At 49.6% G+C, this 26,055-nt stretch overlaps 1 protein-coding gene across 1 annotated transcript; it reads right to left on the bottom strand.

The window, feature by feature from the left end:
- Positions 1–4,629: 4,629 nt before the first annotated feature.
- DIPK1C (divergent protein kinase domain 1C) lies at positions 4,630–25,864 on the bottom strand. The gene is made up of 4 exons (XM_012465412.3): positions 25,612–25,864; positions 14,955–15,623; positions 10,368–10,532; positions 4,630–5,598 (listed from the first exon to the last, which is right to left on the bottom strand). Exons 1-4 carry the CDS (start codon positions 25,813–25,815, stop codon positions 5,380–5,382), a joined length of 1,257 nt encoding a protein of 418 aa, XP_012320835.3. The 5' UTR covers positions 25,816–25,864; the 3' UTR covers positions 4,630–5,379.
- Between the last annotated feature and the right edge of the window lie 191 nt (positions 25,865–26,055).

Here is a 26,055-nt window from a genome sequence, read left to right as displayed (position 1 = left end):
AAACGCCATACCCGATCCAGCCAGTCTGAGTCCGAGGTGAGTCAGACACCACCCCCTCAAACCAGACTGTAAAAACTGGCGCCTTGGCCAGCAGCTGGTCCTTTCCACTCGGAGACCCCTTTCTCTACGGAGAGAGCTGTTTCTCTCTCTCATCTATTAAACCTCTGCTCCTAAACTTCTCGTGTGTGCCCATGTCTTAAATTTTCCTGGCAGGACAAGGAACCCCAGGATATAGACCCCAGACAATGTAGCTGCTTTACTGCCAGCCCTCCCGCAGTTGATAGGGGTCCAGCACAACGGGCCACGCCAGCTGCTCAAACAAGACACTCAAAGTGGAGCCCAGCAAACACCTTTCTCTGCTCTTCAAAGTGTCCTGTAGGATTTCTTGAAAGGCTGAGCCTCAGCAACACACAAGAAGAGCGAACTACACCCCACTGGCGAAATACAAGGAGCAGAAGGAAGGCCAACCTTGGGGATCAAAGCCCTTCAAGGCAGGTTTCAGAATCCAAAAGATGGGACAGATCGGTCCTGGGTATTCTCACATCACAAAGCAAAAGTGGCCAGTCTGGGAGAGGGCACGGCTCAGGAGCAGACAGCTCTCTAGGACGCATTTTAGAAAGCAAACTTGAAAGCCGTTAGACTTGGGGGAAAAAGCGGTCAGACAGCCTTTTACCCTAAAGTGTACTCAACAGTGAAAGAAAACAAAGTAGTTTTTAGAAAAGAGTAGCCAGCTTCAGTCGTCCGAAGTCGCTGACAGTGGCAGTCAATAATTACACAGACCGTGCATTGGAAAAGATCTGCAGCATATATACCGGATTAATCTTTTTTTTAGAAAGATGACCTAGTGAAAAATGAGCAAAGTATGTGCACAATTCACCACAAAAGCAGACACGTAGCTAATACACGAGCACAGCCTCACCAGTGACGTGGAAATGCGAATTCATAAGATCTATGTCTCCCACTCCTATTAAATAGGCAGAAATGGAATCAACCCATAATATCCGATTTTTGTGATTTGTCAACACCTAGCCTTAAAACGTGCTGGGGCCCAGCAACAGAAGCTGGCTGAGGATGTCAGTGTCCACTGAGAGCAGCGTCCAGTTGTGCCCACTCTCTGGTCTCCTTTCATTCAGGGGTCCCCAACCCCCAGCTCCCCATGGACCAGCACTGGTCTGGGCCCTGTTGGGAACTGGGTTGCACCACAGGAGTGAGCAGTGAACGAGTGAGTGGAGCTTCGTCTGTGTTCACTGCTGCTGCCCGTCACTCACGTCACCACCTGAGCTTCGCCTCCTGTCAGATCAGCTGCAGCATTGGATTCTCATAGGAGCGCGGACCCTATTGTGAACTGCACATATGAGGGATCTAGGTTGCGTGCTCCTCCTGATAATACAATGCCTGATGATGGGTCATTGTCTCCCATCAACCCAGATGAGACCATCTAGTTACAGGAACACAAGCTCAGGGCTCCCACTGACTCTACGTTATGGTGCGCTGTGTAACTTTTTCGTTATATATTACAAGGTAATAATAGAAGTAAAGCGTACAATGAATGTAATGAGCTTGAATCATCTCAAAGCCAACCCCCTCCCCACCCTGTCCATGGAGAAACTGTCTTCCATGAAACCAGTCCCTGGTGCCAAAAAGGCTGGGGACGGCTGCTTTAAGTCATTAAGGAAAACCTGGACGAACCTTTTAGCCAAGACCAGCATCCGCAGAGAGTGGCTCCAGGCACAATTGGGTGCAGAGTTAAAGCCCAGCGCTGGGTCTTCCTGAGCTAGTGCTGGTGTAGTGGGACTCCGAAGCTGGTCCCCTACCTGGAGTCCCATTGGCATTTGTGGAAGATTCCAGTGCCTGTTTCTGCACCGGGCCCTGTGCCACGAGCTTGGTGCACATCATCTCCTTAAATCTTCACAACAGGTTGTGAGCGAGGTGGTTATCCCCAATTTAGAAGGTAAGGAACGGACTCTGGGAGGTAGGTTTTTAAATGAAAATCAATAACCAACTCCATCAGCTTCAGCTGTAAGAGATTGCTCTTTAAAGGTACAGGAGTAAAAGGCCGGTTTTAAGGAGAAGCAGCACGTGAAGGTGAACCAGGTGGGGGCACATCTTTCCATAGCTCTGTTTTCCCTGAACTAACAGATGTTAGAGCCAAAGTGGCATTTGTTTGCCAACCACAGGGGCTAGTGTGGTGAACACAAGAGCATCTTCATGCCGTCATTGGTTTAAAAATTTTTCAACCAAACTCATCCACCTACCGCTATTCAAAGAACAGCTTCCAAATCAAGTTTTAAAAATAGTCATTCTTCCAATCATTTAAGGCAATGTCCTGGATGTTCATCTGAGGTACTCCAGAAGGGCTGAGCAGGCTGGGCTTCAGGATGGGCCAGGAGGCATGGGAGGCTAAGCCTGGTGGGCTTCTAGGAGGCAGCATGTCTCTGGACTCTTAGCTTTTATTTGCCTCATATGAGATGAGAATTGAGAGGAGGGTTTAGCAATATTGGCAGTGTTTGTAAACGTTTGTGATGTTATGTGACATTGCCAGTTGATGTCGGCCAACTGACTTGTTGATCAGTCCAGGTATCCACAAGCAAGTAGCCTGAGCCACCTCCAATTTCTATACAAACCACAATGTGTTAGGGTTTGTCACCTGTAAGCCAATAGATTATACAATTATGGAAATCTTTCTTTTCACCAAATGACGTTTTAACTACAATTTATCTAGGTAAACTGTGGCAAAGGAATCCTGATGAAGAGCTGGAGATGAATAAAGCCCCATCTGCTTTCATTTGGATAAAACTTAAAGAGAAATAGCCTGAGCTTGATAAGTTTACTTTATAATCTTTTTCAGATCCCATCGACGTGTCTCTGAGAGCGTTCTGTCTACCATGTGTTATTGTAACAAAACAAAGAAATCATTTAGGGAGACATTTCCTCTATGAGTCGGGTTGTTGCCCAATTAGATTAGCCAGAAGAAAACTCATTTGCCATATTTGAAATACTAGATATTGATATACACAGTGTTAATTTATTACATTATATAAAAGCATTATTTTGCAAGGTTTCAAAATTAAAAACCAAACTAAGCTTCACCACAATTTAAGAGCTGCTGCCCTAATGGGAATTCCCAGGCAGGGATGGAAAAGGGTGTGTGTGTGTGTGTGTGTGTGTGTGTGTGTGTGTGTGTGTATAACTTGGTAGCCAAACATAACAGGGGAGATAAAACAGCTCCCTTTCAGCAATAAAACCACAATTGTGTTGGGTAATTATATGTTGCAGAGTCTCCATAGTAAACAAAAACATGTCTTTCCATTTTGGTTGAAAGGAAAACTAACTTTTTCCCTTTTCCAGGCTGGCTTTGCTGCCTGGTCAGTGAGCTCAGGCCACTAACGAATGGCTGGCATCCCAGAGTCCACCCAGGAGAGACCCATTTGACCTCCCAGAGCAAAACCCCCTGTTTAAAGGGCACAGAGGGCAACGCCGGGTGGCTTCCCTCCTTCCCTCCCTCCCTCCATCTCACACCCATCTTCCTGTAAACCTTTTTGCTTGTAGAGAACCTGCCCAGAAGGTGAACATCACCCAAAGTATGCCCCGACCGCCACAGAATGGCAACACACCCAGCGCAGCTCGGGAAAGAAAAGGAGCCTCCGCCCGACAGCCCAGAGCCCCCTTTCCTGTGGAATCCACTAGTCCTAGGCCTCGCCCTGGAACTTTGGTTTTCATTTACTTGTGCCACAGGGTGGCTGACGTGGGTTTTTTCTTCTTACAAGAATACAACTGCAAAGCCAGTCTTCCTGTCCGTGATGAGAGGAGGTCCTCTGTGGAACTCGGCGTCCTTTGGAAGATCCCCAGTGGTGATGGATAAGAACAGCGGCTGGCCGCGGGCCTTCCAACAGGTCCTTGGGGAAGGCAGAATTTACAGCTGGGGCCTCTGATCAACCTAGTCCCACACATCATTTCTCAGAGTGCCCTGAGGCGCAGAGTCAGTAAAGGTGATCCCAAAGTGCGGAAGAAGGCACTCCCCTTTCTCAGGTTTGGAAAGGGGTTGCAGGCCAGGATAAGAGATCATTTAGAATGTGTTGATTTGTGACTTTTAAAACATCAGATTAATATGTCTTCTCCAATGTATAACCCGTCAACATGATTTCCGGATTCTCCCATCTTTCTCAATTTCCCTTTTCATGGGATTTCTAAAAAGGAGTGATCAGTCGGTTTGTTGAGCACTCGTGGGTCACAGGTGTAAGTAGAAACCAGGTCCTTTTAAGTGAAAGCTTGCTGGCTCTGCGTGACCATGCCCGTCTGTCTTTTGCTGGGAAAGCTTCCTTGGAACGACCACTGATGCGCGTATCATGCTGCAGTATGAGTTGATGCCTATCACTTCGTCAGCAATCCATCAAAAGAAAGGTGCGGGTCTCTGGTCCTGCCTGGAGTCAAAGCTGACCTCAGCATTCGCTCTACTTTAGATTTTCTCTCGAGTGGGAAGACAACGCTGCATCAAGCCAACCTACAATTCCTGCCCAGGGGAAGGTGTATAAAATACGTGGCTCCCAAGCCCCATCCGTAACCTTGGTGGATTCCACAAAATGAAAAATACTATAAGCTGCCAGCCATTACACACTCGGCAATGCAAACTACATTCCCTAAAGATGTATTTTTTTTATTGTATTCCAAAAGAAAGGTCACACTTCTTTGCTAGGTAGACAAGCTGTTCCAGAGGACACACTAGAGAAAGCACCACTCCCCACCCTAACACACATCCCCAACACACTCACCTGCTCACACTCAGACATGTACATGTGCCCACACATACACATGCTGACACCTTGCACTCATGTGCACACCCATTCACACTCATATACACATTCACACAGGCGCACATATGCCTCGAGCACACTCACCTGTGCACACACACACATGCAGACACTGATGGGCACATGTGTGCACACACATGCTCACGTGCTCATTTGCACCCAGGCACAGGCATACGCGTTCATTTGCATGCACACACACTTTAATGTGGTAACGATTTAAAGAACAGCTGGAACTCTGCTGGGATAACCAGGTCCAAGTGCTCTCTGCATTGAGCAATTGCACACAGGTTTGTGTCTTCTGACAGAGAGCCCTGCAGTAAAACGCTCTGTAGCCCACCCCCTCCCTCATCTCATTTTACACCAGGCAACAGGTCAGAGGCCAGGGCAGGACCAGAGCGAGGGAGGCACGTCTCTGGCAGCAGCACTTGGCACTCCACACTGTGGAGGCCAGAACAGCACCCCAGAGATCACTGGTTTGCACAGGGAAATGGCTCATCTTTAAAACGATGGCAGAAGAAATCCATCAAGGTCTCTTTTTTCCTGTGTGAGCTTGTTTAAGGCCAGAAAGTGGCTACTTCTCTGCCTCCTGCAGCTCCCTCAGTGTGGCTTGGAGGAGTCTGCGAAGCTTCCAGAACATGCTGGGGGCTGCTGTCTGGGTGTTCCTGCTGGGGACCACAGGGTCTGCACATTCCTGCACCGCCTCCTGTAACTGCAGCTGAAGCTGGAAAGAGACTGCAGAGCTCTTGAGAGGTGCCGAAAACCAATGGCGAAATATTTTGTCACAGATGACCTGAGGGAAAGAAGGGTGGGCAGTTAATTTAGGGCAGCAAATCCTCCTGAAAGTTTCCCAAGCCCAGGATGGGTTCTGAAACAGATCTCGGCTTCTCTCCCACCCTACCCCCATCCTTCAGGGAGCGCAATTCAGAGACCATCCGATTCTGAAACATGCGTTCACTTCTGCAGCTTAAACCTTTCAGCACCAGGAACAAATAACACCTCCGAGAGGAGAAGCCAACCTTGGCATGAGACAGAAAGTTCCATTTCCAGCCCCCCAGCAGATGGAGGAAGTCCTGGGCGACACTGAAAAAGGACTGGACACATTTCTAGGGAGGACGGGAAGCAGAAGTCACAGGCAGTCACTGCTGTGGAAAGAGTTGTCCTCTGCAGGCCTGAGGGAGGCCAGCTTTGCCGTCACCACCTGGAGATGAGTTTTCTTATCCACAAGCTGGTCCTAGTGACCACGATGACCCCCGACCAGGTCGTCTGAAGGGCCAAACAGTGTGTGAGGCAGAAGTGTGTGAACTTGAGTGGCTGCCTGTATCGCACTTTAAGGCTCATGGAAATAAAGGTATATTTGAGGGAACAGGCTGCAGGCATAAGGCTTTTCTAAGGCTCTGTGAAACATGTCATTCTAGGAGCAGAAGTAAGAATTAGCCACTCTCTTTCATTCTAATCAGGTATGAAATTCAGTGATGCTGAGGATCTCTTGAAATTTCTCAGTGTAAGCATGTTTGTTTTATGGCTCCTCCAGCTGCCCGCCCTGGGGAGAAATGCGTGGGAGCTGCATGCTTCCTCCTGCTTGACTTCTCTGTATCACACTCGGTATCAGATTCATTAACAAACGGCTCTGTTGTAGAGAGCTACTGCTTCACAGAGGACAAAAACTTCAACTTCCATCTCGCAATCCCTGCAAAGGCAAGGATTCTTTTCAAAACCTAATTGTGTGTTTTTTTTTAATAGAGAATACATTTTCATATGCAAAATCTAAAATGTTCTTAAGGCCAGACTGCAGTCTTGGGCTCCACCCCACCCCGCCGCTCAGCTCCCGCTCTGAGAATGAGACAGTCTTTGACATGCATATTCTCTTTTTCTTTTACACATAGGTAGCATATTACACCCGCTGCTCTCAAACTTCCACCCCCATTTATATGAGGGAGATCCCTCCAAATTGATTTTTTTTTTTGAGACAGGGTCTCACTCTGTCACCCAGGCTGGAATGCAGTGGTGCCATCTTGGCTCACTGCAACTTTGACCTCCCTGACTCAAGTCATCCTTCTACCTCAGCCTCCTGAGTAGCTGGGACTACAAGCGTGTGCCACCATGCCTGGCTAGTTTTTGTATTTTTTGTACAGAACAGGATTTTGCCATGTTGCCCAGGCTGTTCTTGAATGCCAGGGCTCAAGCGATTCACCCACCTTGGCCTCCCAAAGCGCTGGGACTACAGGCATGAGCCACCTCGCCCAGCCATTCCCTCCAAATCGGTTCTTATGAGGATATTCCATGTGATTGAATGGCCACTTGTGAAATGTGTGCCTGTATCATAAGTTATTTAACCAGTTCCCTATTGATGGAATTGAGGTTGCATAATAACATTTTCTATTATGAACAATGCTGCAATAAATGTCTTGCAGATATATGCTATTGCATTTTGTGCATGTGACTACATTTCTAGAAATGGAATTTCCAGGTTAAATGGCATGTGCGTTTTTGTTTTGATAAACATGTTAAATTGACCCCATAAAATTTCTACTAATTTCTACTCCCTGGCAACGTATCCAAGAATGTTTGTCCTCCCTTAGCCTCTCCAGCACCAGTGTCACAGATTCGTTTTGCCAACAGACGGGTGAAAATGGTTTCATTTGCAGTTTTCTTAGTTAGAGAGCTATTGGTGCTTCCTTTTCAATGAACGGTTGAGTTTCTACTTTTGGCCTTTGTTGTGTTCATTCGTAGATGCTCTTTATATTTTAAGGACCTTGCCCTTGCTTTAGGTAGGCTCCCCAGGAAGTCGACTTGCAGACGGAGGTTTGCAGGCAGGGATTCTTTGAGGCCTGTCCTTGGGAACCACACTCCATGGAACTGAGGAAGAAGCAAATGTGTGGGGCTGGGGGGTCCCTGTGGAGTTGACCCTTAGTGAGGCACAGGGGGCTTGGTGTCTGGTTCACCCTCTTGAACCAATCACTAGATGCTGCCTCTGGAGAGTGGGTCTCCCCTTGGTGAAGCCAGTCCTGGGAGAATGAGCCCCAGCAGCCGGAAGGAGCCCCCTTCCAACCTCTGCATCCCTGGTCTATGAGAAGAACCACAAACGCTTTGCAAATTTTCTCATATAAGTTTTAAATTTGCTCTGTTGTGTGTGTGTAATTTTGTTTACACCAACATGGATTTTCTTCTGAAAGATAATTAAATTTATCAACGGTTCCTCTTTGGCTTTGTCTCATACTTGCAAAGGCCTTCTCTACACTAGAATAATATTTGAAACTCGCCCAGCTTTTTCTGGTACCTTAAGGGTTTCATCTTTTCATGTATCTGAGTCATCTGGAATCTAGTGTGAGGTCAGGAGTAGGGAGCTAACATGGTGTTTGTCGTGCTCAGCCAGCCAGTTTACCAGCACTGCTCACTGGGCAATCCAGCTCTCCCTGCCCTGGTCTAAAAGGCCCCCTTTATTGGAGGCTAAATACCTGTATTTCATAGGTCTATTTCTGAGACAGTTTTTATTCCATGTTATTGATTTGTAAATTTATAGAGAGCAAGATTTTTTTGGGTATTTTGGATTCAAAATGTAGAAAATTGGGTAAGGCTGGGTATGTAGAAAATTAAGCCCAGGAGTTCAAGGCTGTAGTGAGCTGATTGATGGTGCCACTGCACTCTAGCCTGGGTGATAAAGCGAGACCCTGTCTCTAAAATAAAATAGAAATAAAAAGTAAAAAACTAAGAAAATATAAAATAAAGAATATTATCTGTAATCCTACCTTCCAGAAGTACTTGCTTTTGACATTTTGAGATATAAAGGTATATTTGACATTTTGGTATATAAGGGATCATATACTGTTTAACAAAAATAGGATGGTATTGTAAAGACTAATTTGTAACCTGCATTTTTTTCACCTAATGCTTCATATTTTCTCATATCCTAATAAAAAGTGTAATTTCATTTCTAGGACTTTATTTAAAGTCAATAATCAGATATGTGCACAAATAAAATTGCTCAACTAAAGAGCAGGGCTATGTCTAACAGCCACACACCCTCAAGAGAGAAGTGATTCACAATCACCTTAGCAATATACACACTTCTCTATTTCCCTGAAGCCTCAACTGTTAATTAATAGCATTTCAATGACTATTCCCGATTGGTAAGTGAAATTTATTATCATTGAATTTTAACCTGCATGTCTTTGAATGGTAAGACAAACTAATTTTCCAAGTTGTTTGGCCATTTGGATTTCATCATTTGTGTATTTGGTGACTGTTCGGTCAATTTTCTTTGTATTCCTCCCGCCCCTTAATGAATCAGTAAGAGCCCTTTCTACATAAAGGTGTAAACTCAGCCTCTCGTTATAGTGCAAAGAGCAGGTGTTTGTGTTCCCATTCTGTGGGATGGGATCACAAGGCAGCGGATGCTCAGGTGAAAATTATCTTCTTCCCACAGCTCAAAAAGAATGATTTCATGACAGACTCCACCAAGGGTGTGAGTCCACATTAAAGAGGCTGGGTTGGAGATGCCTCTGAAGGCCACCACGTTCCTAGGCTTCCTGAAAGGGGAAGTACTCAGTGATTCTTTGGCCCAGAAGGTTTCTGTAGACTCTGGGGTGGTAGAGTCGGGGTGTTTGTTTGGCCTGGCTGGGACCACTAGGTTAACAGCAGACCTGTCCCCGCCTTCCCAAATCATCCCCATCACGGCTCATGCAGCACCACGCTGGGCTCCTCTCTCCTGCTCCTACGTAACCTGCGTTTTGGGTCTGCAGTGGACTCACACTGGCCTTTCAGGTTCAAGGAAGGAGGAGGACCAGCTACAGTGGAAGGCCCACTAGGGGAGCAGGTTGGAGAGTGTGAAGCCAGAGCCTCGTGAGCGATCACATGCAACCAGGCCACGGGGAGTCCACCTGGACGCTGCGGGGCCTCCTCCGGCTATGATGAGCACCTGTGGGCCCAGGTGCATCCACCCTCCATGAAAGCTTCAGTGAGGGCAGAAAGAAACAACTTCTGCCACAAGAGGGGATATGCTTCAACCCCAGACGGGGAGCCTGAGGCTCACTGCCTCTGAATGCCCGAGTCCTGCGTGCATTCCACTTGTGGCTGATCTTCTGGACTCGGCTCATTTCTTCCACTCTAAACTACCTTCTGGTCCTGACTCCTGGCCTGTCTGGATGGTGCTTTCTGTCCAACCTCTAGTGAGGCCAGTGTCTCAGGACTGCTTTGCACCCTTCTCGGTCTTGTCTTTGGTGGATTAGTCTCTGGGTTCTCATCGTGTGTGTGCCCATGTCCATGAGAGGTTGTTGATATGTGGGGTGGGGCCTGGGCAAGAGGAAGCCCAGCAGCCAGCTCTGCAGGGCGCGCCCCTAAGCAGAAGCCCCTGGGTCACCTGACCAACAACCCTGGGGGCGGGCAACAAAGAGCACGTGACTGTACGATCCCCGCGGTCCTGCCTTTATTGACCACATCGACTGAGCCAGATGGACGGCCTGAAAAGGTTGCCCTTGAGCTCCACAGAGGGCATCTGCAGTGCTAGGGCAGGAACAGCGGGAGAGCACCCTCCCTCCCCCGGCCCTGGCGGCCTCTGCTTACCTGCAGGTTGTTGTTGACACGCTGCGCTCCGCACTTGTTGACTCGCAAATCACATCTTGAAAAACAGTCAAAGAAATTGCAGTCTTCATCTCCTGTGCAATTCTGTTCAAGGATTTCCCTCATTTTAGGTTCAAAAAAGGCCATGTCCACATCAATAGCCACCACCTGTAATCAAAAGAGCACAGGGCTATCAAAGGGCTGCAGGTCAGCTCCGCGGAGAGGGGGCCTGTTCACAGCTTCTGCTCAGCTCGTGCGGGTGCCACTGTCCAGGTCACAGGTGATCCCAGAACTCCCGCGAGCCACGAGGAAAGCCCCAGCCATGCCCTGGGGAGTGGACTGCTCCCCTAAAGTGTCTGCATGCATTTTCTTTTACACAGGCAACTGTCATAGTTATTGCAAGGCTTTAACTGCAAAAAGAAGCTCTGCAGCCACTGGTGAAAGCCCAGGATTCGGAACTGTCACCACAAATATCACTTTTCATCTTTAGACATTTTCTCAGCTTTGCCAGTAGGATCTCTGAGATGTCTTGTAAATGAAATTCCCCTCCGCTCCTTTATCACTTTGGTCTCTGACCGTCGAGAGTCAGGACTGTAAAACTGTAAGATACTGAGAATCTATCCTTGTGAATCCAAGCAATCCAAGCAATCCACATTCCAGAGGCAGGTCTCCGGGTGTGATGGAGAAACAGGTGGGCAGTGCCTGTGTTCTCTTCATGGCATGTCTGTTACCTGAGTCAGCTGGTTTGGGACTGACAAAGTGGAGGAAAGTTCTCGAATTAAGATTGATATGCAGGGCGCGGTGGCTCAAGCCTGTAATCCCAGCACTTTGGGAGGCCGAGGCGGGTGGATCACGAGGTCAAGAGATCGAGACCATCCTGGTCAACATGGTGAAACCCCGTCTCTACTAAAAATACAAAAAAATTAGCTGGGCATAGTGGCGCGTGCCTGTAATCCCAGCTACTCAGGAGGCTGAGGCAGGAGAATTGCCTGAACCCAGGAGGCGGAGGTTGCGGTGAGCCGAGATCGCGCCATTGCACTCCAGCCTGGGTAACAAGAGCGAAACTCCGTCTCAAAAAAAAAAAAAAAAAGATTGATATGCAAAGGACCTGAACAGGAGGGACGCCTGAGTTCACTGTCGTCGTGAGAACCCGATGACCCCTGGAACTTCAGCTTTATCTCCCTGGCATTGAACCAAACAGACTTCAAAAACAGAAGAACTTCTAAAATATGCAGCTCTTCCTCTGTCACCTGGATGCAACAACACAAACAGATGAGCTCAAACCTGAAAAAACCTGGAATCTGCCCAAATCAAGCCGTTTATAGCTTCGGGTGTTAAACAGCCACTAGGAAAGTTGATGGATTTGATGGAGTCGGTGGCATTTCACAAGCCTTCACAGGTCAGCATCGAAATTGCAGTCTTTCCTTCTCCCTTTGGGAGTGTTTCAAACAGCGTTTCATTCATTGGTCATTCCTCCTCAGTTCTATGCAGTTTGGGAGGCACATTTTGGTTTGGGTTTTAGTTTTAGTTTTCCATTCAGGATTGATGCTAAAGGCAATGAAGTTTCTTGGGGATTATTTGGTAAAATGGAGTTGTATTTCAAAATATGTGGAGAATAATGAAAATAAACAATACAGGCCTTTTCTCTATTTAAGGGGTTTTGCCTAATTACTAATTCGGGCGCTACAACTTCTCATTGTAATCTTTCCTATCCCATTATTTAGCCAAAACAAATAGCTGATTTCATTATTTGCCCTGGTTAACACACTAAGAATGAAGAAGCGCTATGCTAATGACTCTCCCGTCTTTATAATTCATTACTGGGGCTACGACTCTTCTTTCTGCAGTTTCTGGCACACTCCCCAGCCTCCCCTGGGCCCCTAATTAGAATTTTAGCTTCTTGCAACTTCTTCCCATTTCTGATAGTTTCCTTCTCATCTCTCAAGGAGAGCCAGATTTATTTCTTAATTTTTAGTGTATGAGGTCTACAATGGATTACAGCTCTTATAAACGTAATCCTATGCACCTAAAATAAGAACAGTATTTAAAAAAAAAAGAACAGAAAAACCTGCATCATGTTTCTTAATATCAGTAGAATCATAAAATCCTTCCTGCATGAAATTACCCAACTTGCCTCATCTTCTTCAAACTTCCTCCTGGCATCAGAATAGGAAAATGAACAAGAATTATTTCATTCTTCACCAAAAAGCGTGGCCCTGGAGTAGGAAACGGTACCATCTGCTGGAAAAGAGTACTGGGGGCAGCAGTTTAGGATCATGAAGTCGTGATGGTTCCTAGTTACTCATTTACAGACACTGGGCACACCCTCAAGATCTGCAAGTGGGCATCCGCTGGGAGGCGCCCCTTCCTTCCGCAGGGGCAGCCCAGCAACCTGGGCTCAAAGGCAGGACCCACTTGCCGGACTCTGAGCTCACCATCTCTCAAACTTGAGCCCACATGAGAATCAACTAGGAGGCTTGTTTTTAAGACAGGGATTGCTGGCTCCCATCCCCCGTTGTTTCAACTTCAGTAGGTCTGGGTGGTGTTTGAGAATTTGCATTTCTAATGAGCTCTCTGGTGATGCAGATACTGCTCGTTTTCACTTAAAAGTTATAAAAGCTTGGGTAAAATAACTCCTTGAACCCCAGGGTCTGCAAGAAGGGTCCAGAGCAGCAGGACAGATGAAGGGGATGACTCCTGTCCTCCCCTCCCTATTCTCACCCATGCCAAGGCTGCAGTGGCGGTAACAGCCCTGAGCGGTGCAGCACCAGCCAACAAAACACAGTCCAGGGCTAGGCATAGGCCACATAGTCATTATTTCATTGAGCAGATGTTTTGTGCCAATGGTGTGCAAGGTATTGGAGGCACAACTTAGGTGGTTCCCACAAACCAGTCACTGGACAATCGACAAGCGTGTAGATAAAAGCATCTGATGTCACACACTCGGCCTCACAGACCCCATGAGACCCAGCTCCTTCAGGAAGCAGATAGCCTCGAAATTCCCTCAATATCCTCGAAATTCCCTCAACAATTATGGCACCTGCTGGATCCCACTCACTGATGCTTACTGATACCTGCCGGAGGAAGAAGGGGGTGACTGAGAGGCCCCCCTGGCCCGCAGCTGCCCGGAGCTGGGGGGTTGTGCGTGGATACTCCCTGACTTCCTCCCCAAGGCCTCAGTGTGCCTGTGGGTCATTCCCCGCCACACACATATCAGCACAGTGTCTGGGAGATGCACATGGCACTCAGAGTATTGCAAACGGAGCTGAGTTCCCCTGGAGTTCCCAGCCCAGCACACAGACCCCCTGGAACCTCCCAGAACCTCCTAGCTCATTCCCTGCCACACTTTGAGGCACCCCTGGCTTGTCAGCCCCGGCAGGGCAGCAGGGGCCGAGGCATTAGGACAGAGCATTGAAGGTGAGATGTATGATGCCCTTCACAGGGTTGAGGGCATGGTTGGAGAAGGGTTTACACTGGCAGCAGATTTAGTTTTCCAGCTGCTTTCAGAAGGCCATGCCACTCCTGTGTCACCTGCCTTGGAGGCCATGACTGGCAGTAACGGTGCCTGTTTTTTGTCCCTTTATGTTACGACCATGATGAAGAGCATGACCCTACCATGAACCAGGCCCCACAGTGACCAGCAGGCCCCGCAGACCAGCAGACTGGAGCTAAGCTGGTCTGGCTGTTCGGTTGGCGGCACTGACCGCGTAGGAATGAACTTGTTACAGCAGGTGGGGAGCAGAGCACGCCGCCTTCCCCAAACCCATCCCGCACCCGCGGCATCCCTGCCAGCCCTATTACCACTTCCTGTCGGAGGGTCCCAGCGCCTGGCACAGCGTGAGGGCACTGGGATCATTGCAGCAGCATTACTCTGACACATCAGTGTTCGCCCAGTCAGGTAAAGGGAGAGGGGTTTGTGTTACACGAAGACACTGAGGCTCCCACCGCTGCTTGTCCGCTCCTGCTGTTCTCACGCGGCTGCCGGCCCCAGGGCAGGAGATGAACACACATGGGCCCCATGGCGCAGTGGCAGATATTTCTACCTGGGCAGGTCTTTCCCTTGCGGAATGCATGAAAGCTCCATTTGTTCCTCTAGAAGTCTTACATAGGGAATGGAAACTAACTGGAACCTCTCCAGAAAAAAGCCACCGGGTCACAGAGCGTGTGCAGCTTGAGAACAGCACCCCAACACAAGGCCACCCTCCCTCATCACCCTCTGCAGCCCCTCGCCTCCTGCGGACTATTTTCTGCTCAACTTAAACAGACCCGCAAGAGAGGCTACTCAAAGCAGCTACAGGGCTCAGGTGAAGGAACCAGAACAGCCCTCTGGGAGGACGAACCTGGCCTGGCCCTCTGCCTCCCACTGTGGGCTCCGTCCATTCAAATCCTCACTCCAGATGCATCTGTTCCTTGCTAACATCCGAGAGGAAGTGGTCTGGTGAGTGGGAGCTCTCTGAGTTCTTTGAGACTACAGAAGTGACAGTGGTTTGCTAACTCAGGCCAGGAGCTCAGAAACCCTCTCATTTCCTTCCCACCAGACCCGAGAACTCCGTTCTTCACACATAAACACACCCGCCCTGCACCACTTACTGTGAAGTCACTCCGGATGGCAAAATTTTCTGGCTTGATGTCGCAGAGGTGGAGGCGGTGGGAAAAGTCACTGTCAAAATGGTTCACCATGTCCAAGAAGCTGAGCGCAATGTGGCTGACGGCCTTGGCCTGGCCACCCCCAGGGGCACCTGGGGCCCGGTCCAGGGGGAAGAGAGCCCCGTGGTGGGGGCTGCCTGCAGCCAGGAACTCCACGGCGTAGAAGTGGCCGCAGGAGCCCAGCACGGGCAGCATGTGGGGGCTGAGGTCCTGAAGCAGGCTGAAGTAGACGTACTCCTCCTGCTGCAGCAGGGCCCACAGGCTGGCCAGCTCTCCCCGCCAGCGCGGGCCCCGCCTGCCCGGCCACCACGGCCCCAGGCTGCTGTTGGACAGCTCCAGGCCCAGGGCGCTTTTAACCTCCCCGGCCACCATCAGGAGGAGTTCCGCCTCGGGGACATCCTGGCCACCCTCCCCTTCCAACAGGCCGAGGGGCGGGAAGCTGGAGAAGGCCTCCTCCTCGGACTTGAGGACCACGGGCCGGCCCCGCCAGTCGGCCTGCAGCACCTTCTTGCCCCTGTTGTAGTGCAGGCAGCGTCGGAACAGCAGCTTTCCCGCCACGCACAGGTCCTCGCAGAGGTCCCCAGCCAGCGCACCGCCCCGGTAGTCCCTGCACTGGAAGGAAGGGGACAGTCAGTCACCATGGAGAGGTCTATCTCTCGGCTGGGGGTCGGAGAAAGGGACAGCCTGGGTCTGCCCTCAGGACACTGATAATCCAGCTGTGCAGAGAAATCTTAGCCCTGTGGACCGCAGAGGCCACCCAGCCAGTGAGTAATTCAGGGTAGGGTTAAAGGAGCTGCTCACAGTCATTACACAACTCAGTCAGGCCTGGGACAGGTCTGCAGAATCAGGACACCTGCAGCCAGGAAGCTGACTTCCCATCATCCAGCTGGGTGGCTCTGGGAAAGCCAGAGACCAGGAAACCAACAGAGGAAGGGGCTGGACCAGGTGTAGCTCTTGACTCTGGCTACACTTTAGGGTCACTGGGAGAGCTTCTGACTCCTGCATCTAAGCAGCAAGGTCAGGTCTCAGCTGAGAGGACCCCGGGAGCCCTATCTGCCCCCGGGCTTGACCACAGTAATGACCCGTCCTGCAGGTACATTCCTTGACCTTGCTGTTTTCCACGTGAAATGGAGTGGTCTATAAAGCTTGCAGGCTGGAGAACTGCAGATGTTTAGAGGAGAAGTGTCTAGAGGATACACGAGTGAGAACAGGGCTCACGGCTGGTGAGCTGCAGAGGAGAGGGACCAAGGAGGGCCCATGCAGGATGCATTCTGGAAGAGTTGGGTGTGTTTGCATTCAGGCGATAGTGAGCAAGGCTGTCCAAGAGCCCCCAGATGGGGTATGTCTTCTAAACTCCAGGAGACCTAGGATGGAGCCACTAGGGCACCTGGCAGCCTTCCCCACCACACCACAAATTCCCTAAGAAGCTGGTCCAGCCTGACAATCTTGCCAGAGGGAGGGAAGGAAGAGGCGCAGAGTAGAAGGAAGGAGAGGACTGTCATCCTCTTCTCTCTTTTCTTTTTCAGAAACGCTAAACCATTGGACCATTTTGATTAGGGGTTGAGTATATTTCCTAATCCCACCCATTTCCCCCACAAATATCTTCCTCCACATCAGCAAATAAAGGCCTCTCTTCCTTCCTGGAAATTCTACAGCACATGAAACCACAGAGTTACCCTAGTTCTTCTAAGTTCATAAGAAATACCAAATCCCAAAGCTCATGTTCTCACCCCGTTTCATTTATGAGAAAGGACCTTGAAGCCTCAGCAGTAGCAAAGTGCAGCATGGTGCCGGGACAAAGGATGGGGCCAAGAGCCCCTGAGCTTGGATTCCATGGTCCAGCCATGCTGCCACATCCTTACCTGCCCCAGGCTTCACATTCCTTCCCTGCGTCGTGCCCCTGCCTCCCTGCATGGTAATTGTACCAGCCAAGTGGCAAGTGTGTGTGGACGCCACAGCATATGCACGAGCCAGGCAACAGAAGAGGCCCGGGAACAGCCCTGGGTTCCTAACCAGACACTGCCCAGCCTCACAGGTGGCCGGGTAGGTCAGCTTTACCCATCCCAAGCAGATTACAAGCAGCTCCTTGAAGTCAAAAGCTGGACCTCCAGTGCCTAGATATATAAATAATTCCAAAATCAAACTTACCATGGTGGCTCACCCCTGTAACCCCAGCACTTTGGGAGGCCAAGACTGGCAGATCACTTGAGGCCAGAAGTTTGAGACCAGCCTGGCCAACAGGGTGAAACCCTGTCTCTACTAAAAATACAACAATTAGCCAGGCATAGTGGTGCATGCCTGTAGTCCCAGCTACTCAGAAGGCTTAAGCAGGAGAATCGCTTGAACCCAGGAGGTGCAGGTTGGAGTGAGCTGAAATTGTGTCACTGCACTCCAGCCTGGGCAACAGAGCAAGTCTCTGTCTTAAAAAAAAAAAAAAAAAAAAAAAAAAAAATCAAAATCAACGACCTCTGAAAACTACAAGTTTTTCATGACTCATTTGACCTTACATGGTGTCAAAACCCAGCTGAAAAGATGTGAGCCTATTTGTATCTATGTGTGTTTGACGCGGTATGAACTTGCGTACATTCTACTACAGCATTATTAACTTGATTACTGGCACTGCCCCATATGCAAAATATAAGGTACTATATGATCTTTCTAACATTCAACAAGATTTGAATTTTGAAACACACCTGGCCCCAAAACATTTGATAAGGGAGGGACTGGGGGCCTTTATAAACACTGCAGGCTAATTGTTCAAAGTGCTTATTGAAAAGAAACAGTCCCAGTGCTTAAAAGAAGTATCTAGATATTTGTCAGGACTATTTCAGGTAGTACAACAGCCCAAAAGGCCAAAGCCGAGCTGTCTGAGCTGCTCCCTGGCTTCCAGCTGAAGGGGGTGCTCCTGCCAGTCACTGCATTTTGGATCTCTCTATAATGCCCTGGGTTGGGGGTGTGGGGTCTTGCTTGGCCAGCACAGTGATGCCAGTGAGAGAGTTTCTATCGTGAGTAGATAGAAACCCATGAACCTGGCCCTGGAGCTAGTGACACCACCCTGTTTGCCTGGGGCTTTGCGTCTTTGGAAACCCACACCTGTAAGGAAGCTGTATTAACATACACTCGCCAGCTGCTTTAAACATATTGTGCACCTGCTGTGTTCATCTTGGAATTTAACTCAAGAGAATCGTGGTAAAATGTCATTCTTTGGCTTTAACCCTGGCCACTCTTTGCAAGGCATGCGGTCATGAAAGGCGCATGGGGGGGATGGGACCCTTTGTGTCCAGCACGCTTTGCTTGCCGTGGCCTCCACACCGCGCTTCGGAAGAACACGGCAGCTGGTCAGGCTCCTCCAAGACCTTTCAGGACAGCCCTGAGAGGTGAGGTGAGGATGAATGATAGGAACTGAAGCCCCCACGAGCAAGAAGATGTCGCTGGCAGAAGCAGTAGGGGCTGTTCGTTTTACTGGTTGGCATTTGCCTCCTACTTTACCTGGTATTTACAGAGGTTCACATCTTTATAAATCTGGTAAGAAAAGGCAAAAAAAATTGTTTTCTGATTTTTTAAATTAAAAAAACTTCCGCAAGTATGATACCCAAAATAGTTTGATTCACTCCCATAAAATTTTATAGTGTTATCACATATTTCATTTAATCAAAAGTAGTTTTGCATAGAGAACCATTGAAAAGGAAAGAAAAGCACACAGTAGAACTCCAGTGGAGCCAGAGCTGTGATTCTGAGCTGGGAACTTCAGGGTCCCACAGTGCTGAGGAGGGGCGGGCGGGGAGACGTGGTCCTGGCTGCAACTGAGAGAGAAGGCTCAGGAGAGAAGTGTCAGAGACGCTGGGCCCCATTCCATTAGCAGAGTGAGGAGGGTACCCACCGTGACTGCCAGGGCCCTCACCCCTTTCATCTAAACTGTGGCCACCAGCGCCACTAGCCATGAGAGACACGTGCCGGCCAAGAAGCCACCTCCTCTCTGCTCCACTGGGATTGGGACTGGGCCACCCCCAAATCAATAGCTCCAGCTTTCCAGAGCAAGCCCAGCTGTGTGCAAGCCTGGACGGGCCACCATCTGATCACGGCTGCCAGGCTCCGGAGTTCACATAGCAGAGGGGACAGCCTTCAAAACTCCTAAATGGCATGAGAGTGAGAGGGCAGAGCCCCAGTGAGGCTAAGCTTGGCACAGATTGGGTCTGCCTCTGGGCTCTGCCCCTGCCTTGCTGTGTGGCTCGCTTCCGAGTCTGAAAAATGAGGATAATGGTACTGCGTCACGGAGTCAAACAAGGTCACAGGGAGACAGTCCCGACACAGTGCCCGGCCTAAGGTGGCTCGCTCAATGTCAGTTTTCTCTCCAGCCCTGGTTAGGAAAGGGTTGGGGGGGCAGGGTGTCTTCTTCCTGGAGGAGATGCCTCTGAGCTCAATTTTGAGAGAGGAATTACAAATCTGCGAGGGAGAGGGCAGCTGAGTCACAGAGAACTTGTGCAAAGGCCCTGAGTTTCAAAGTAGCCCTGTGTGTTCAGAGAACCAGAAACGGCCCTGGGAATAGAGGGCGGAGTTGAAGCAAGCACCTGCTGACAGGCTGAGCTGCTCTGTTGGAAATGTCATTCAGGGTGTCTCCATGGGACTTCAATGCTTCCTACCCTGCCTGGCCAAATCAACCTTTGCCCCAAAGCCAGCACCACCCCTAAGTGGAATTCTTGTCTCCCTCCCCTACCCCAGGGCTCATTCAGTCATGGCCATGTGAGTGCGGCACTGGGTCAGGTCCCCACAGCACCATATCTAATACACAACTGTGCCTCATCAATAAAATATAAACCTATACGAGATTTGCCTCTGTGAATTTTGAGGGCAATTCCAAACAGGAGTTGTGAGACGTTTAGAACAATGGTATAACTGTTGAATTTGGCATCCAGCCTATGGATTTTGGAAGAAAACATTCCTTTTGGCTGCTTTTCTGAAGATCAGCACATTGGCTTGTAAGCCTGCCTCCCCGACGCCTGCTTCTTGCCGTGACACTATGTATCAGAAAGGGCAGCAGGACCAAAGCCCTGACCAGACCTGCCAGCTTCCACAGGTAAGGTCTTGGGTTTATAACCTAACTTTTCAGTACCCCAGTCACCCCACTTGTCCTAAGAGAGCATTTACATTAAAGCAAAGCGTGCCTGAAAACGACGCAGGTCCTCCTCAGCTTACGATGGGTTATGCCCCAACAGCCCCAGAGTAAGTTGAAAATGCGTTTCACGCACCTAACATACCGAGCATCACAGCTTAGCCCCGTCTACCTTAAACATGCCCAGAATACTTACATTAGCCTCTGGCAGGGCAAAATTACCTCATGCAACACCTATGTAAAATAAAGTGTTGACTCTCTCATGTAATTTCATGTAATGTATTGAATACCGCCCTGAAAGGGAAAACCAGAATGGTTGTATGGATCCTCAAAGTGGAGTTTCCACTGAACGCATCTCACTTTCACCCTGTCATAAAGTTGAAAAATCGCAAGTTAAACCATCGTAAGTCAGAAACCATCTGTATACAAGTGTAGTTACGGCAAAGACGTTCCTTGATGTCCTTTACAATGAAGTGTTTTTGGCATTTCAATTCCTACTCTTCTTATGTAGAACACAAAATTTGTCTCCTTCTCACCAGTGTAAAACTAAGCCTGCAGCATCCTTCTGCATGTCTGTGCCTGCTGAGCGCAGAAAAAGACTTAATCCAGCATTTTAAAAAACAGTCAATATACAAATTACAAGTTTGAATTTAAAATTTTCATCAGGCCAGACATGTGGATCATGCCTGTAAGCCCAGCAGTTTGGGAGGCTGAGGAAGGAGCATCACTCGAGCCCAGGAATTCAAGACCAGTCTGGATGGGCAATATGGCGAGACCCCCGACTCTACAAAAATAAAAAATTAATTAGCTGGGCCATGCTTATAATCTCAGCTACTTGGGAGACAGAGACGGGAGGCCTGATTGGCCTGGGAGGTAGAGGCCGCAGTGAGTCCTGTTTGTACCACTGCACTCCAGCCAAGGTGACGGAGCAAGACCCTGTCTCAAGAAAGACCAAAAAACCCAAAAACTTTCATCATGTTAAAGATAATAGTGGAATATTTTATTAGCAGCCTGTCCTTGTCCTGTTGAAGGACGTAGGTTTTGTTGTTGTTGTTATTGAGCTCAATAGAAGTAGTTTATGTAGGTCCATTTTAAAAATCAGTCTTTAGGCCGGGAGCGCTGGCTCACACCTGTAATCCTAACATTTTGGGAGGCCGAGGCGGGTGGATCACAAGGTCAGGACATTGAGACCATCCTGGCTAACATGGTAAAACCCCATCTCCACTAAAAATACAAATAATTAGCCAGGCGTGGTGGCATGCGCCTATAGTCCCAATCACTTGAACCCAGGAGGTGGAGGTTGCAGTGAGCCGAGATCACTCCACTGCACTCCAGCCTGGGCAACAAAGCAAGACTCCACCTAAAAAAAAAAATAGTCTTTCTCAGACTTCTCTGTGCATAGGAGGAGGTCCTAAGGCCAGTTTAAAGACAGGTACACTTCTGTACCCAGATGTGTATGCATATAAAATCCACAGGTATTGGGGTTTAAAAATAAGCTGAAGAAACAAGTTAAGGTCTTATTGCAGCTAACTCTGGCGTGCTTTCCAAATTAATTACGTTTGCAGTGGATTTGTGCTTCTCATGGATGTGAAAATATCCACACAGATGCACCTTCCCATTACATCAGTGCCACTTTTGTAAGAAGTGCTCTTTGCAATTGTTGCCTAGTATCTCTCCAATTTATGTCATGGTTCTCAGGCAAAAACAAAACCTGTCCACTCTAGCCTAGAAAACTGTTGATAAGGTCTCCAAGGTCATGTCTGAGGGCTGGGTTTTCTTTTGTGTGTTTGTTTTCTGCAGTTAGCAACATTCATACTTGACAGTGCTAGTGTCTCCCTAAGCAGCTATGCTGTGCATTGCAGAATCTCAGCACAGTTAGCTCGTCCACTCTGTAACCCCTCTCTGCTTTTAGGAATGTGGCTGAGCACTCAGGCACTCATTCACTGCTGAAAAATCTCTCTGGGTATGTGCCCTGGATGCTGTAGTCCCATTGGGACCTTGACAGTTTCTATCACAGCAGCAAAGAAACATAAGCCTGCCCTATTAAAAATGAATCTCTAATGTAGACAGCTACATGAAATTCCACCAAGATCTCACTAGCCGAAAAAGCCAGTTAAGCCTTCAGAATATCAGTCTGTGAGAATATCTTTGACATGCCTTAAGAAATGACATGGTATGGAAGGGTTAAGTATATGAGTTGTTATGTAGCGTTTCCATTATTAGGGAAGCCACTGACTGTCATGTCATCGCTACTGTCAGACTATCCAGGGTCGTATCCTGGCCCCTCACCATATTAACTGTGAAGCAGGGCAAGTCACTTCTCCCTGAGGCTCAGTTTTGCTATCTATGAAACTGGGATACTGAAAGCAAATATTTCATAGAGGTTGTTGAGGGAACTCAGTGAAATAAGCCCCGTGAAACGATTTGCACAGTGCATTCCCAGAGGAAGAGTCAACAGGCAGCAGCCCGCATCTTCCGCCTCAGTGTGAAGAGCTCAGCCTGTGGAATGAATGAGAAGCCAGGTGTATCAATGACCCAGCACCAAGCTAGCTCCCCAGCTGGCTTGGCCTCCTGACACAGCCCACTAGAAGAGTAGGGCTCCAGAGACCTGAGTGCACCTATTTCACAGTGCGTTGTTCCTCTTAAAGCTGACATTAAGGAGAGCCTTAAGGTCTGACCAGGAATAATCCAAGCTGGAAGACCCAGGGCTCAATCCTTTGGAACAATTCAGGTTGGCTCTGCTAGGAACTTGTAGGTAGGACTGGTCAGCTCCCTGCAGAGGTGGGGTGTGGGCTTGGGGAGAACATGAAGACCTCTGACCCCCATCCCCTGACTCGCGTCTAAGCTTTTTCCTGTGATGCCAGGCAGGAGCCCGGGAACACTGGCAGCCGAGCCTACTGGGGGGCAGGGAACCCACCACAACTCCCTGGGTCCTGCCAGAAAGTCTCCCTTCGGCTCAGCTGGCAAAGTGGTTTCTTCTGTGCTCCGGTATTCAGAGTGAAAGCTAATGAGAGTCTGGAGGCGCATCAGGAAAATAACAACCAGTTTTATTATTACGGATAAAAGCCAGGCAGAATGAATCGGGAAGTGCCAGGGGAGCAGAGACAGAGGCTCAATTCAGCTCAAGTCCTTGAAAGCCACAATGCCAACCTCTACTTTGCAACTCAGCCCAGCAGAGTTGGGATTGTGAAGATTGGGGTTGTATTTAAACCCTGTCCTAACTCAGAGTATCCTGGGTAAAACTTGAGCCAGGGTGCTGTGTGGTGGGTCTTGCATCAACATATTCAGGATGAAAACGACAGAAAGGGAAGTGGCAGGAAGAGGGGCAGGGGGAGAGTTCTGAGACTGTTCCAGGAGTCAGGAACTCAAACAGGGCCTGCAGGCAAAGGCTGTTCACCAGACAGCACCACATCAACACCTAGGGAGATGGGGTGGCCTCTGACATCCTTCTTGTGGCTGTAGGAAAGATTGAGGGCCTTCAGGGCCAGAACCAATCTCTCCAGCTTTATGTCTGACTAGAAAAGATTCCATATGGCTGCCACTGAAGATAAAGCCTCTAAACAGAACTGGTTTTAATTTACAACCCTGGAATGCTGGGAAAGTTATGATTAGCAATTACTTAAATTATAGTAGACGATTTAATTTCCATTAGGCCTTTCGTCACTTAACCAAAGGTGAAGAAATGAAAAATGGTATTCTTTTTTATCTTAATCTAAAGGATTACTATATTAAATTTGTAAACAGGTATTCCACTTTAGCCAAACCATCAATGTTAGTTTGCTATAATTAGTCTATCAGCACTCCCTTCCCCCACGACAAGAAAACCAGGGGGGGAATTTATAAGTGAAAAAGACTTTTATGGGTTACTAAGAAAAATTAGTGAGCTCTGGCGACTTAAAACTTGATAGAACTGGCCAAGTGCAGTGGCTCATGCCTGTAATCCCAGAACTTTGGGAGGGTGAGGCAGGTGGATCACCTGAGGTCGGAAGTTCAAACCAACATTGAGAAACCCCATCTCTACTAAAAATACAAAATTAGCTGGGAGTGGTGATGCATGCCTGTAATTCCAGCTACTAGGGAGACTGAGACAGGAGAATCGCTTGAACCGGGAAGGTGTAGGTCACAGTGAGCTGAGATAGTGCCATTGCACTCCAGCCTGGGCAACAAAAGTGAAACTCTTTCTCAAAAATAAATAAATAAATAAACAAACAAACTTGATAAAACATGTAACAGTAGAAGGGGTCAATGGAAAGAATCTGTAAGTGTCTCACCTACATAGGTTCAATTCACGATGACACACGCATCAGAGTGAATTAGGGAGCATAACTTGTTTTAGCTAGTATACCTGGCTCATTTAAAAAACATTTCCAATCTCACTTAAACAATCATTTACTTTAAAAACCTTCGTGATCCCACATTTGGAAAATCTACAATCTCAAAAGGCCCACCCAGATGTAAGCCATTGGACTGAAAACTTCCCATGCGTTTCTTGAAATGTTTTAGAAAATAGATCATCAGTTTTCAAACCAAATGCTTAGATGGTCACTATTTTAGGAAGTGAATAGTCGCTTAAGAAGTCATGTTAGAGTAGTTGCTACTATGTTCCCCTTTCCGGGATTTAGGGGACTCCCATCTTTATGCAAGTCTCCTTTGCGCAGGAGGGAACGGCTAGCCACGTTTCCAATCAACTCAAGATGAGCATTTCATTCACAGGATCTGAGCTCAGCGCACGCGGCAGTCTATAAAATGCCAAATGTTTCTTTCTCTCCTTAATTCTCCCGCTCAGCTGAGGAGCTGCTGGGTGCGAGCATTCGGCCCCAGGACCCGGGATCCGCCCTGTCTGAGCCGCCTCCGCAGAGCGCTCCGCCAGCCAGCGAGCACTCAGCATCGGTTCCCACAGACCGCGACGCTGGAGAGCCTGGGCTCCGGAGCGCACCGAGGAAGGGGCCCGACCATCCCTGCGCGTGGGCTTGGCGAGGTAGGGGGTGACCTGGCAGCCTGGGGTGGAATCACACAACGCGGGCTGGGCTGGAGCGCTGAGGACCCCAGAAACAGAGACGTGGCACCCCCGATCCCGAACCCCGCACTGGCTCGTGCCCCGAGCCCGGCCGCCCGACACTGGAGGCGGGCACCGAGGGGGCTACCCGGAGGCTCGAGCAGACCTGGACACTCGGATCAGATCTGCAAACTTTCTTCTGGAGCTCGGGCTCAGGGGTAGCGAGAGTAGGACTCAAAGGCTGGCTGGGGAGGAAGGGCGGATTCTGGCGAAAAGGGGAGAGACACCCCCCGCGCGCCCACGGAGCACTCGCGGCTGCGTTCCCATTCGGGGGACCAGGGCGTGCGCTCTGGCATTCCACGCCTGTGTCGGGATCCCACACACCCGGCAGGTGCCACCGCCACCCGAGTCCCCGGGGAAGGCTGGGAGCCGGGACGGGTGCGATCCCCTCTCCGGAGACGCGCGGCGCGGGGCAGAGCGGCGGCGGGACCTACCAGCGCGGCCAGGATACGCCGGCTCTTCTCGTCTGTGCAGCGCTCGGAGAGGACGCCCGGGTGCGCGCGAAGCAACAGCGCGGCCGCCAGCACCCAGCCCGCGGTCCACGCGGCAAAGGCGAGGAGCGCGCCCCGCCCGCAGCGCCGGTGCCACCCGCACCACCCGGCCCGGCGCCGGCCCCGCTCTCCCACCGCCCGCGCCATCGCCAGCCCGGCCGGAGCCTCGGCCCCGCCGCCGCCTGCGCCCCGCGTTCCGCACTTGCGTCCCGGCTCCGCGGCTCAGGCCCGCGCGGGGGGGAGAGGGCGCGGGGGAGGGGCCGCGCGAGGGGAGGGAGCAGGCCTCGCGCCTGGGGCGGAGGTGGCGGAGGGGCGTCCAGCGGCGACACCCCGCGCGCCCGGGCGCCGGCTAGGGGTCCAATCGCCGCACCCCCTGCTCCACCCTCC

The sequence above is a fragment of the Aotus nancymaae genome, unplaced genomic scaffold, assembly GCF_030222135.1.
Source record: "Aotus nancymaae isolate 86718 unplaced genomic scaffold, 86718_ANA_hifiasm-v0.15.2.pri h1tg000020l, whole genome shotgun sequence".
NCBI lineage: Eukaryota > Metazoa > Chordata > Mammalia > Primates > Aotidae > Aotus > Aotus nancymaae.
The sequence above is the reverse complement of the archived record's forward strand: the minus strand, read 5'-3'. Positions and strand labels throughout refer to the sequence as shown.